Source organism: Rhinoderma darwinii, chromosome 3, assembly GCF_050947455.1.
Source record: "Rhinoderma darwinii isolate aRhiDar2 chromosome 3, aRhiDar2.hap1, whole genome shotgun sequence".
Taxonomy (NCBI): Eukaryota; Metazoa; Chordata; class Amphibia; order Anura; family Rhinodermatidae; genus Rhinoderma; species Rhinoderma darwinii.
The window spans coordinates 205,450,249-205,464,725 of record NC_134689.1 but is presented as its reverse complement, the minus strand read 5'-3'; the positions used below and the strand labels follow the sequence as shown (position 1 = coordinate 205,464,725).

Here is a 14,477-nt window from a genome sequence, read left to right as displayed (position 1 = left end):
GGTCCGTAATTGCAGACCATATTACGGTCCGCAATAACAGATATTTTTTTACGGTCGTCTGCGTGGGGCCTAAATCAAAGGGAGAGGAGAGGTGGTTTTAGATTGATAGAACATCACATATATTGATTACAATTTCTAAATAAATATGCAAAAAGCTATGAATTTACTAAATTTATATTAATTCATAGAAATATTGATTATTTTTATTTGGAAACAGGAGTAGTTACATTTTCTTCCAACTCCACTCAAAACTGACCCCGACTCCACAACCCTGATTTTGTTCACCTTTCTAACACGGTTTCCGTACTATTGTCCAGTGTAAATAATGCACACAACGTTTTAAAGTGACTGTTCACCTTGGAACCAATGCCTAAATATTCGGGCATTTCCTAGTATTTACCCATGTTACAGCAGCTCGGGTGATGGCGGTGTGAAAACAAACGCGTTCCTCATTCCTGCCCTCCCTGGTGCGGTTTCCTCATGGTCTTTACATGCAGTGTGATTTTCAATAGAAGCCAATGCTTTGAACAAGCACATCCTGTCGCACGAGCATTGCTTTATTTTTACTGCAGTCATTAACTCATTATTTCCCTATGTGAATCTGGAAATAAGAAACCCAGAGAAGTCCATGTTCCAGCACCAGAGGAGAATGGAGATTGCGGTTGTCGCCCACTTTCTCCGACGTTCGTTACATTTGCTATAGTCAGGCCCTGCTTACTGAACGACGTTGGTGAAGTACTCCCCAATGAATAATGTCTAGCGGAGTTGTCGGACACGGCCTGCTTGTGTTTCCTCTTGCTCAGTACGCCCTTCTCATGGGTCATTTTGTACCGTTCACAGGGCTATGGTTCAGATGGTCTGAAATTGATTTCTCATGAAGAGAGTGTGTCCTGTGGCGAATCTGTACTGCAGCTGACTTTTGACCCAGGTACACGAGAAGATGGCCTGCTTACAGTAGAGTGCAAATTGGATCACCCGTTCTATGTAAAAAATAAAGGTAAGGCCGTTATGGAGCGCTCTTCATTGTTGACCGTTCAGATACAGCTGATGCATAGACTGCTTGTTAATGGTATAAGTGAAAACTGCTTACGGTTGATCTCCAACCAATCCAATTTTACCAACCCAGAGTCCTGTGATGCAGAGGTCACTGGGGTCCTCCTGACCTGCTTCCATAAGCTCTTCTACTCCCTGCGCTATAGTATATCCAGGTGACATAGTACTTCTGTATACTGAGCGTAAGGTGGATCATGAAACCACACTATGCTAGCAGGCAATGGGAACCCTGGACCCCAAAATATTTTTTTTCTTTGCCTAGTCCAGGAAAGTAATTAGATTTTGTTTTATTTCCAGGCTGGTCATCATTTTACCCAAGTCTAACCGTGGTTCAGCATGGCATTCCCTGCTATGAGATGCACGTTGGTGATATATGTCTACCTCCAGGACATCCTGATGCCATCAATTTTGATGATTCTGGTGTTTTTGATACATTTAAAAGGTAATCTTCTTAACCATTGACGTCTTTGCGCTGGTTTCTCTTCATAATGAGCATTTCTACGGCTCCTTTCTAGTAGTCACCGCTGTATGTAATACAGACTATAATGTGTTGCTTTATATTGCTTCTTTTCTATTGTGCTATACACAACTTCTCATTATTTTGCCCTTGTTTTGTTTGCAGTTATGACTTCACGCCAATGGATTCGTCTGCTGTGTATGTGTTAAGCAGTATGGCACGTCAGCGTCGGGCTTCCTTATCCAATGGTAGCGCGTGCAGCCCAGATTCTGAAAGATCTGATTACAGCAAGGACTGTGCGTCACCACAGACTTCTTACACTTCACTATATAATAATACTGGCAGGAGTCACAGCTCAGGGACTGCAAACTCTGTGATCGCCACGTCTCCCAATAAGTGCAAAAGACCAATGAACGCCTTCATGCTTTTTGCCAAAAAATATAGAGTTGAATACACACAGATGTACCCAGGAAAAGATAACCGGTAATTTCATAACTGATGGTTTACCTCTACAGGAGAAGGTTGCATGTGTTTTTACTATAAATATTTGATCTGGCCGATCCCGTAACTTGGTACAGAGGCAAAACCGTACATGTGGAGATGGTATAAATGAGGATGTGTCGAGGTCGCGTATCAAGGGTCCCATCAGAGTGGAGCATTGGGGAACCAGAAGTAAACTATAAAGGGCTCATTTTATGTTTTGGGTAGTCGACCGACTGTAAGGTTGACCCATTTATGAAAATAAATGACGACATTAGAAATCACAGTTTAGTCCGGTGCTTAAATCCGAGTATTTTTAATAGAGTGTAACTTCAGTAAAATATGTTTTGTAGAAGTAAAAAACGGTAAACCTAGAACTTGTGTCTGAGATTATGGGAAATTACCTTTTATGTGTTTTATTTACCACTTCTGTCGAATGTTTCGCCACATTTTACCTTCATTTTCAGCTATTGAAAAATATGCATACAGTAAAGCTTCTTTAAAACGACCCCTGAAAAGTGCAACAAAAAAATGCTCTTCTAGACTGGTGGTCCTCTTAACGAAGACGGCTAATGTACATAAGATATAAGAGAATAGAAATCCATCACAGAAACATTTGGTCCAGATAAGAGGCGTCTTTTCGAGAGGTTTCACTGTATCTGCCGTAAGGCTGATCGGACATTTGCAAGGCAATCCATGAGAGTGGGCAAGTATTCAGTCTCCAGAAATACAGGCGAAATAGATAGTTATATATTTTTTTTAAATACTGGTAGAGTAGAAAACTGTTCCACATGGGCTGCTGACAACTGCCACTAGGGGGCACTTACGGCATATGTATTAATACTGCTCATGTTATCTTCAATGGAAGTTTTTTAAATCAATCCTCCAGTAAGTTCCCCCTAGTGACTGCCTCACGCTGTGTGCAGGGGATTTGGAGCACTGTATCAGAAGAAAAATGGTGTGCGCTTAACCCTCTAATTTCATGATACACCTTTAAACAGCACAGAGTTTTGGACCGAAATAAACCAATCACTGCAGGATTTCTATATTAGAGGACGCTATGCTGGCACTACTGATTACCAGGGGGCAATCTGACGGCACTATTGTGTATAGAACAGCACTGTTATGGTGCTGTTAATAGGTGCAATTTGACTGGCATTATGCGGGTGTGACCTGCATTTGTTAAAGGGATCTACATAGAGAAAATAATTGTGTAACATATGACGTTTGCCACATCCAAAGTCTACCTGAAAATAATTCTTAAATGTAGGCTACTATGTTCTGTAGATGGCCCGCTACCCCTTCTAATGCTACCTTTTTAGTATGTAGAGTCAAAAGAAGTTCATTATATCATTTGATTTCACCGCCTACGCTCCTTTTTTATTTAAGAAAGTGCAGAGGAGACATTATTTTTTCTGGGTTTTTGGATAGATCAAAAGCAGAGATTACATTAATTTTGATCTAAAAAACAGGGATAAAGGAGTTACCTTTTTAATAGAAATGGAAAGGAGACATGGGGGAAGGGAGGTGACAGAAAACTGATGCAATGATAATGATAAATCTAGCATTTTTGCCTCATTGATCAAACTTGTACTCACGAGTCGTTTTTGTTGCATTTTTAAAAAATAAGTGTGTGATGATTTTGACACAATTACAAAAATCGCAACGATAATAAAAAAATAAAAGTTGTGTGAATATACACTATGGCCAGTTTCACATAACCATATTACAGCCATAAATCCTTGCCAATGAATGAACTAACAGCATTATAGAACAGGAAAACTGGCTCTGTTGCCAAAGCAACCGGTCAAATCCCAGTTTATTTCTTAAACTTCTCCGAAAAATAATAAAGCTGCACCGTAATTGGTTGCTACAGGCAGCAAGGCTAGTTCTTTCTGTTAAACTATTTCAATAAATGAGGTGTTAGCTGCCCTATTTATTAAAGGGCCCCCAACACTTTCTTTTGTTTGTGTTGGAGACAAGGCATGTCCTCCCATCTGCACGGAGCGCAAATGATTTACAGCAACTTTTCTTAGGAGAAGTGTGTTGGATAATACAGTGCGCAGTACAGCTAGAGGTATGTCTGTCTTAGAAATGGATAAACTGAACATATAACACATTTAGGCCTTGTTCACACAGTGCAGGTTTTGCATGTGTTTTTTTTAAGCCAAAACCAGGAATGGAACCTGAACAGAAAAAATGGATTTAGTCATACCTCCCAACTTTCAAGTATCACAAAGAGGGACAACCTTTTTTTTATTTAGCCACTCATCTAATTCCACCCAGTCCCTGCCCATACACACTTGGTTCAGCCCACACCGTATCATGCTTCCATAGTGCCTCCCACACAGTACAATACCAAATCACTGCCCCCACACAGTATAATGCCCCCATAGCTGCCCCTAGTGCCAGTGCCCTTATAGATAGCACCACAGTGTCCCCTGTAGATAGTCCCCCTATATAGGGCCTCAGTGTCCATGTTGATAGTGCCACACCCCCCTTGAAGATAGCGCTATCCCCCTGTAGATAGTGCCATTGGGACGCCCTCTAGGAGCGGAATCCCCAGCCAGTGCATAGACTGGAGATTCCGCTCCTAGAGGGAAGCCCTTGATGTCACGCCATGTCCATATGGCACCATATAAAATAAATATTCTCCCCTAGAAGCATTTTTTTCCCTCCAAAAAAACCTCTGTAGGCCTGTGTATGAAATCCGAGGCATATGGAGGTATGATACGGCTCCATTGGTATTCTGAAACTGAACAAAGCTGTAAGGCTGTGTTCACACGTTGCGGATTTGTCGCAGATTTTGTTGCAGGTTTGACGCAGATCTCACCCCTTTGCATTGCAAAGTGCAAAATCTGCGCTGGAAATCTGCGTGAAATCCGCAACGTGTGAACTCAGCCTAATACATTCGTGTGTTTGAAGCCTAAATGCTAGCCAGTGATAAATGTTTTGAGGAAGTGAGTCCACGTCTAATAGTAGACACTGATTTGTGGAATGAGGTCTTCAGCTGCCCATTGACAAGCGGACATCTTTAGGGCTGTCACAGCGCTGCGCTTGATGTTTGATATTATGGGAACTTGGATCTGACGGATTAGACTTTACCTGCTTAACCTTATTTTGGTGGCAGCCACTGATCAGCCACTAGTGAACATCATGCATCTATTCTGCGGATAAGTTTGTTGCAGTAACAAATTCTTCCAGGGTCTGTGCTGTATAAAATCCTCCCGTTTCCTGTCAGGTCAGAGGAGAGAGAAGGCGTTACACAGAGCAGACAAACTATTAACTTCTTCCTGCCTGCCTCACTTAAAGGAACGGGCTACCAGCGCAGGCCTTGCCATTTTACGTGCTCTGTGTGATGGCACATCTCGCTCCTGTGCACAACACCATCAACTGATTTGCATTTTTGTTTTGACAGATTATACTTCAGTTCATCATCGCAGTACAGGACTGGACTGTTTTCCTGTAAAACTGATACTAAAATAGTAGGGGCTGTGCACTTGTAGCGCTATAACGGCGACATTTGTTAGTCAATGAACATACATGTTGGTATCATGTTCACAAGAGAATTAGGGGGATACGGGATATAGATTTTATTGATTGAACCGTCTACCTTAGAAACTGAAAAAAATAAGTTCTTATTATTCTCCTATTCTGTTCTGAGCATTTTTTTTCTATATAAGACCTACAAACTAAAAATATCCGATGCAATTGGGAAAACTTAAAAAGCCTTTTGTGTTCTGCGGGGGAAAAATAATAATTTGGGTAGGGGAAGAAGCAAAAACAAAAAATCACCTGTATAATGCAACATTCCAAAATTTGAAATTTTGCTCTGGGCATCAGGGTCCAAAACACGCCCCGGTCACGAAAGGGTTAACTAGAACACTGAAGGCTGCAAGCGAATAGTCGGCTATTAGTTGCATTGTGTTTGTGGTTTTTTTTTCCACCTGTTTGCAATATAGAATGTCTTTTTGCAACACAAAAACCCCAGATCTTTGTATATTTTGAACACTGCTCGGTTCCTTCTGGTTTCTTCATGACTGAAACACAGGCCATATATAAGCGGATTCATTCCCGCGCTGTCAGAGCCTGTGGAGTATGCGCTAGGTTCATTGGGCCAGCCTTCTGCTTGTAATGTGGTGACCTTAAAGCAAGAACATTATTATAGAGCGTCCTGCGGGGATTTGGGTTGATTATAGAAACGGTCAATTGCTGCAGGTCAAATAGTTCATGTCAGATAAATTTAGCTGCACTTGCTGAAGAGGCCGCATAATTGAATGAATTTAATTACTAATTCTCTGAAAGTCTGCTAAGTGTCACAATGTGCACGTCATTTCTCCAAACATGCTGCGGGCTGCCTTCAAATATGCCGCGCCGGCTAAACAGACGTGTAAGGTTTGTCAATAAAGGACCTTTACTTGGATGTATACAATAAAACCTGTACACAGTATTACTTTCCTATCCTGATTCTCCTGCCAATGGACTCTTAATACAAGCAGAATTTCACCCAAATATTTTTCTGCTGTTTTCAATCACCTGTCATTACAGGTATATTACTATTAAGGGATGTTGATGACCGTACTAGGTGAGAACCCTTATTTTTCACCATTTGCCACCAATTCTACTTGAAATGACTACTGTAGTATGAAGTTGCACGCTCTTTTGGCATGCATTTACCCCATAAAAAGCTGTAAGAATGTTCCATACGTCCCATGTATCGGCCAACCATTGTGTGAACACAGGCCTAGTTGTTTCTGAAATAAGTCTGTGTTTATTCAGCTCTGACATGCTTTCTTTTCCAGAGCCATAAGTGTGATCCTTGGCGACAGATGGAAAAAGATGAAGAATGAGGAAAGGAGAATATACACAATAGAAGCTAAAGCTCTGGCTGAAGAACAAAAACGTTTAAATCCTGACTGTTGGAAGAGAAAAAGAACAAATTCAGTACGTAGTCTTTTGTTTTCCCGCCCCTCACTATATGGGATGGATTTCTGATTGTCCATTATTTTTTATTTACTGCAAGATAGCGGTCATACGAGACAAGTTCTAGCAATGTATAGCTGATTTATGAACATGCAGGCAGAAGTGTGAATCGTCAGTGCTATGGTATTTTCTGACGTCAGTACAGTGTTAGTTAGGGATGTCACGATACCAGAATTTGGACTTCGATACCGATACTTCGTTTAGTATTGCGATTTCGATACTTTGCCTACAATTTAAAAAAAAAAAGTTATTCCGTTTTCTGATGTGAGGCGCGAGGTGTGATGATTAATTGTGCCTAACATTAATAGTAATTAACCCCATTATATTTCTCAGTCATAATGGGTTAATGCATAAGGTACATGATGGGGTTAATTACTATTAGGCTGGGTTCACACGACCATGTTACTTCCGTAATGGACGGAACGTATTTCGTCCGGAAGTCCCGGACCGAACACACTGCAGGGAGCCTGGCTCCTAGCATCATAGTTATGTACGACGCTAGGAGTTCCTGCCTCGCTGCGGGACAACTGTCCCGTACTGTAATCATGTTTTCAGTACGGGACAGTAGTTCCACGGAGAGGCAGGGACTCCTAGCGTTGTACATAACTATGATGCTAGGAGCCCGGCTCCCTGCACTGTGTTCGGTCCGGGACTTCTGGCCGAAATACGTTCCATCCGTTACGGACGTAATGTGCTCGTGTGAATCCAGCCTTAATGTGAGGAACATGGAGGTTAAATTCATCACACCTTGTGCCCCACAATAAGTGAAAGAAAGCAGTTTTTATTTTTTTACAGCGTACACATAATGATGCCAAAAAATTGTTGTGAAGGTTATTACGGCTGCGCCAATACCGAATATGTATATTTTACCTATTGAGACTTATTTTAATGTTTGTTGTAAAAAAGGTGTATGTGTATTTTTTTAATTTAATATTATTTTATGTTTTTACTTTATTTTTAAACTTTAATTTACTGGCATATATCTATGTTAGAGTGCATTAGCCTGTGTACGGATAGTAAACAGGCAGTTGTTAGGACATACCTAAGTATGCCCTAACAACAAGAAATATGGTAAGACAGCCCTGGGGTCCTTCAATGGACCCTGGGCTGTCTGCCCATATATGGTATGTCCCTCAATCGTGTCACAGGAGTTCCCTGTGACGCGATCCAAGGGGCATCCCCCCTTCTCATTTTCCCCTGAATGCTGCAGTCAGCTGTGATCGCAGCATTCATGGGAATAGCGGCAGAGATGAGAGGTTTCTCTGATCTCCGCCAGCGGGGCTGCGGCTGTGTAATACAGCCATTGCCCCGCTCCTGACAGGAAGTGTGCGCGCGCGGTCAGCATGAGGAGATGCGGTCGGCGCTGCACTAATAAGCGGCGGCACAGGCACTGAAGACAGAACATGGGGGTATTTTGCAGTGCGCCCGCAATGTTCTGTCTTCAGTGCCGCCGCTCATTAGTGCAGCACCCGCCGCATCGCGCCATCCTGACCCCGTGCATTTGTTATCAGGACTCAGGTGCGGGGCAATGACTGTATTACACAGCCGCAGCCCCACTCTCATACATTCATGTGTTACTATACTGAGCTGTGCGGCTGCGCAGCGAAGTATCGAAATACATGAAATAACGGTTTCGAACCGTTTGGGGATGCAGAGCATCGAAACAGTTTCGATGCATCGTGCATCCCTAGTTACAGTACATGCCTCCAAGTGACACACATACGGTTGCCTGGATTTCTGTATGGATTACTGATAAAATGTGGTCTGATTGTGATCACAATTACAAACCCAATCCTGCTAAAGTAATGACACACCAACAGTTGTACTGTTCATTTCGTTTGAGCACATTGGGTAAACATCCACAGTGCAGGGAGGAAAATTAGGTGAACCCTAGAATTTAATAACCTGTAGATCTTCCTTGGGCAGCAATCATATCCACTAAACATTTCTTGTAGCTGCGATTTAAGATTTACACAACGTTGAGGAGGAATTTTGTACCATTCCTTCCTGTAAATGTTTCAGTTCATCGATATTTCTGGGATGCCTTGTGTGTACAGCCGTCTTCAGGTCATGCCACAGCATCTCCATAGTGTTACGGTCAGGACTCTGAAAAAGATGATTTGTGTTTTGGAAAGGCCAAGTCTAACATTTTTTAGTTAATTTACTTGTGTGCTTTGGGTCACTGTCTTGATGCATCCCCCAACGTCTCTTCAACTTAAGGCCATTGACTGCTTCCCTTACATTCTCATGTAAAATGTTTTGGATACACCTTTGAATTAACTGTTCTCTCAATGACTGCAAGGCATCCGGCCGTGAAGCAGCCAAGCAACCCTAAAACAGTGTTCTTTTTTCCTCCAAACATAGAAGTGGAACTTTTTCGCACAAATGCGCAACGCTATCTCATTTATTCATAGAATGTTTTCCCAGAGGCAAACACCCGCCCCTAGTGAGAGTAGCAACAGTCCTGAATTTTCATAGACAATTTGTCTAACTGTGGATTGATGTATGCTCACCAATGGTTTAGTAGCATTTTCCAGCTTCATGCGTGTCTAGAACACCTTCTGGGTTTTTGGGGGGGGTTTTTTGGTATTTTTTTTTTTTTTTATCTCGAGGCATGGTTCACACTGACCAATTTTTCTTGAAGAACAGATTTGTCAGTAACCAGGTTTTATGTGCCTTTATTTAATTATTAGTTTAGTAAGATTGTGTTTGTCTATAATTGTGACTTAAGAATCAGAACACATTTTATCTATTTGGAATTACCTGGATTCCTGTATTAATTACAAAGGGCTCACTTACTTTACTGTAGTAAACTCATTGCAGGATATTTATCAAAACTGGTGCAAAGGAAAAGTGGAGTAGTTGCCCATAGCAACCAAACAGATTCCAGCTCATTTTCCTGAGACCATTTGAAAAAGTAAAGTTGAAATCAGATTGGTTGCTATGGGCAACTACCCCACTTTTCCTTTGCACCAGTTTTTTCATTAGTCCTATTTTCCCAGCAGCTGACACTGGGTGGGATGATTTGGCACCATGTTAATTCACCTTGCTGATTTGTCAAGGTATCAGGTCTCTTAAGAAAGTTTCTGCTATAGCTTCAGTCCAAATGGCCAAATATAATCTTATCAGCATTTCGCCCATTTCAAGGATGGTTTGTTAAAACAGGAAATGTAAGAAAAACTAGGATGTTGGTTTGTGTGTGTTGAAAGGAATCCTGTGACTATAGATCAGGGGTCTCAAACACGCAGCCCCTGCGGCTGTCATCTGCGACCCGCAGGACACCGTAGCTCCCTTGCGTGAGGAGAGAGCAGTCTGAAGGAGGAGTGTGCCGCCGCTCCTTCATGACGTCCCAGAGCAAAGCTTATAGTAGCGCTCTGCTCCAAGACTCCTGCTCTGAGGAAGTCCCTGAAATCACTGTCCATATATGGACACTGATGTCAGGAGCAGAGATGGAGTCCCAGGCAGAGTGCTAGCAACGCTCTGCCAGGGACTCTGGCTCTGGGCTTGCCACTGACATCACTGTCCATATATGAACAGTGATGTCAAGGGCTTTCCCAGAGCAGAGCCTATACTAGTGCTCTGTTCTGGGACTCGCTCTGGGGTTGCCCCTGACATCACATTCCGGTCCAGGAGAATCCCCTGACGTTAGGGGCTCCTCCAGCAGAGGAATCCCCAGCCTAAGTGTTGGCAACGCTCTGGCTGGGGATTCCACTCCTAAAGGGAGCTATCGGGAGGTGTGTGTAGATACTAAAGAAAACATACAGAGGCAACTGTGGCATTATGTAGGGGGGGGGGCACTATCTAAAAAGGGGCTGCCCAATCTTCATATTGCTGCCAACTGAGCAGCCACACTGTATTTAGCAACACTTAAATTTAACAATCCAGTATTCCAGTTTAACAGAAATTTGCGAGTTTACTCCACATGCTGAAGTTTAACTAGTGGTGCTATTATAGTAATGTAGTATTGTTATAGTAGTTGAAATAACGAATTGATTAACAATAATTTTATATTGTATCAAATTTGAAAGTAATGCGGGCTGTCAACTTCACATTTTTTCTATGTGCGGCCCACTTACCCGGCCGAGTTTGAGACCCGATATAGATTAATAATACCCACACTAACAACTTGGCAGTAGATCTGTTATTCATATTACTACAAATCCTCCAAAAAATTGTCAGAAAAAAAAAAGTTTCATCCTGAATTGTTTTCAATGTTTATTTTTTATTCCCCAGTCTGACATGACATACTGACTATTACCAATTTTAATTGTTAAATTCTTATGTTCAGGGCTCACAGCAACATTAAATATGAATAGCGGGATATTGTGTCGGAACATGCTGTTCGGCTGGATGGGAGAAGAAAGTCTGACATCGCAATGTTGTGAATGTGCGAACACACCGTACTAGCAGCAATGTCACAGAAATAATCTGAAATGACTGAAGGTTTTCTTGTTTTAAATATAGCATTACATATGCAAAAATATCAATATTTTAAACCAAATTGCCTTATTTTTGAAAAATTATATATCAGGTAATATAGGCTTGAAAAATCGATATCCTGTGGTGCTACAATGAGGTGTGTATCAGCATATTTTTAAAACAAACAGGTTAATAAAAAAAATATGGGAATTTATAGAACATATAACTGCTGTTTATCGACCCTACTGCTTATTAATATGTATTGCACAAATGTAATTATCTTTTACGTTAGAATGTGTATGTTTCTGACATGATATTTTAATGCAAGGTGCATGAGCACTAACTGACTTCATCGCAACTGAGCTACATTTATATTTTGGCAAGTGGATCATTAGCTTCCTTATAGACTAAGGGGCGAGCAAGTACCTACAGGCCCCTCCAAATGCCAAGGTGAAACATACGTTTGTGATTTAGGTGGCTACAGAATCTACAGATTTTATTTTGCTATGAAAAATGTCATTTATGATGGGGGGGTTGACTTTGCACTTAACTCTGGTGCAACACTTGCACTTTACTTTTTCTTGTGTCTGTCAGAATAAACAGATGCGTATATTGTTGTTTTGTGTTGCAGCTGTATGCCTGTGATGTGCGGATATCATGGCTCCTGAGTCACAGCTGTAATACAGTTTGTCAGCATCATATTGCCCCAGTAATTTTTGCACACTATATTCTTGTATATTTCAAATAAATGTTGTTCAAATGGTTGTGGTTTCAGTCCTTGAAATTGATGCACAAAATGACACACATACCAAGTACAAATGAAAGATTTGTTTTATTAAATTATTCTCTTTGAACTGCGATTTTTAATATTTTAGCATTCGCTTTAATCCAAAATCTATCTAACAAGCTTGCTATTACTTAAAGAATTTCAACTCTTACAAAAATGTGGTTAATGCAACAAAAAAAAGTGTGATTTGAGAACTGCCAACTGGACTTTTCTAAAAGAGGACTTGCAGGTGTTCAGCTAAACCTTAGGCGAGATTCCCACGTAGCGTAAACGCTGTGGAATTTCTGCAACTAAATTCTGTGCAGAATTCATAGTAGCAGCAAAGTGGATGAGATTTAGAAAATCTCATGCCCACGCTGCAGAGAAAAAAAGGCCGCGTAAACTTTAGTAAATTGGCCTGCGGTGTAGAATTTAAATCCGCAGTATGTCAATTTATGCTGCGTTTTCGTCGCTTTTCTCCTGCGGGTTTTGCATCCCCATTGAATTCTATGGGGAAAACCCTCAACAGCAAGCCAAGTGTTGCTGTTGAATCGCTGTGAATCTAGCAGAATCGCTGTGATTCCACCGCAAAAGTCGCAACTCGGGGAAAAAAATAAAACATACTTACCCAGAACTCTCCTCTTCTTCCTGCAGTCTGACCTCTTGGGATGAGGTTTAATCCCATGTGACCACTGCAGCTAATCACAGGCTACAGCGTCACATGGCCTGCAACGCTATCCAGGGAGGTCGGACTACGCGGGGAAAAGAGGTAGGTGGTAAGTATGAATGTTTGTTTTTTTTTCACAGCTTTCTGAGGTGGAAATTCCGTTCGAAAAACCACACCACAATGTTTTGCTGTGGGTTCCAGGTCTGATATGCTGCACAGTATTTACGCAGCGTGACCGACCTGTGGGAACGCGGATAACAGTTTATCTCTGGAAGACGTTAAAATGTATTATTGTTGTTAATTACTACGCGTCGTCCCCCCCCCCCCCATATTGTGTTTATGTACTGATAGGGTTGTTCTTTGTCTGGGGGAAGTGTCCCGTACTGAAAACATGATTACAGTACGGGACAGTTGTCCTGCAGCGAGGCAGAGACTCCTAGCATTGTACATAACTATGATGCTAGGAGCCCGGCTCACTGCAGTGTGTTCGGTCCGTGACTTCCGGCCGAAATACGTTCCATCCATTACGGACTTAATGTGCTCGTGTGAATCCAGCCTTAAAGACCACAACTAACTTCACCTGTTGCTTTCTGAATGTGGCAAGCGATACGGTTTACTGGTTTAAATTGTATTTATTTTTTTCAGTTTGTTTGAAACCGTTACGTTTTGTTGCAGAAATTTCTGCGACAGAAAATCAGTTCCGTTCATACAAATGTTGTCATTTCTGTAGAAAGCATATGGATTTTTGCAAGTTCCACTTAGATGAATAGAACTGATTTCAGTTGCAGAAATTTCTGCAGTAAAAACTGCTGCTTGTGATGACACTGTGCAAATGTGAGCCAATATGTGTGAACCCATCCTAAGTACGCGAGCTAGCAGAAGGTGTCTGAATGAACCCTTCCACAGCCGAGCGAGTAAGATGCATAATACAACTTGATTTCGATAACTTGCCCAGCCCCATTTCAAATGAAAACCCAAACCCTAATTTACAGTCCCACTTTAATCTTGTAAACTGATCGCTAGATTTCTCATTCTTAAAGCTATTGCAGAGATGACATTGCCTTCTGAAGAAGCTGGACCATTACTGGATACACGGGTGCAAATTCCTTGCCTTCTCTAGCTTTTACTGACTGTACATACGCTTCCAGGGCGCCCCTGTAAAGGGAAGAAAATGTATTAGTGAGGGAGAACATAAGCAAAACGTTTGTCACGAATCTTGTCCAATAACTGTGGTGCATAGGGAACTAAGGACGCAAGAGTTCAATATATGTTGTTTTTTTTGTGTTAAAGGGTGACGGCACACAAGTTGTATACTAACAAGTAGGGGATAGACTAGTTATGTGTGATAGAGCAGTTAGCGGTGTGAGGTAAACCTACCTAGCCTACTATGCATTATACATTTTCATCTTACGGCCAGTGTCACACGAGCTTGATACGGACACATTTCTGTGCCCCTAATTTACGGCTGCAAATCCCGGCCCGACTGCAGGACTAATAACCAGAACTAACAGTAGCATAGTGACCTATGGTGCTGTTAATTTGGGTCCTAAAACTCGCTCATGTGAACCTGGCCTATTAAAGTATTTAATTTTGAACAGAACCCCCTGGCGACTATTACGTTGGATGTGCGTCATCACAATATGGCACAGGCT

At 41.7% G+C, this 14,477-nt stretch overlaps 2 protein-coding genes across 5 annotated transcripts in view; one reads left to right on the top strand and one right to left on the bottom strand.

Annotated features, from left to right (window-relative positions):
- Positions 1–12,155, top strand: part of HBP1 (HMG-box transcription factor 1) — a 61,240-nt gene extending 49,085 nt beyond the window's left edge. For all 3 annotated transcript variants that reach the window (XM_075857273.1, XM_075857274.1, XM_075857275.1), the window contains exons 7-11: positions 841–997; positions 1,351–1,495; positions 1,676–1,993; positions 6,793–6,934; positions 11,262–12,155. In XM_075857273.1, coding sequence (XP_075713388.1) covers positions 841–997; positions 1,351–1,495; positions 1,676–1,993; positions 6,793–6,934; positions 11,262–11,279 — 780 coding nt within the window. In that variant the 3' untranslated portion in view covers positions 11,280–12,155. The remainder of the gene's footprint in view (positions 1–840; positions 998–1,350; positions 1,496–1,675; positions 1,994–6,792; positions 6,935–11,261) is intronic.
- A 1,652-nt stretch (positions 12,156–13,807) lies between these two features.
- COG5 (component of oligomeric golgi complex 5) overlaps positions 13,808–14,477 on the bottom strand; it is a 383,955-nt gene continuing 383,285 nt past the window's right edge. For both annotated transcript variants that reach the window (XM_075857265.1, XM_075857266.1), the window contains exon 22: positions 13,808–13,980. In XM_075857265.1, the coding sequence (XP_075713380.1) occupies positions 13,866–13,980 (115 nt within the window). In that variant the 3' untranslated portion in view covers positions 13,808–13,865. The remainder of the gene's footprint in view (positions 13,981–14,477) is intronic.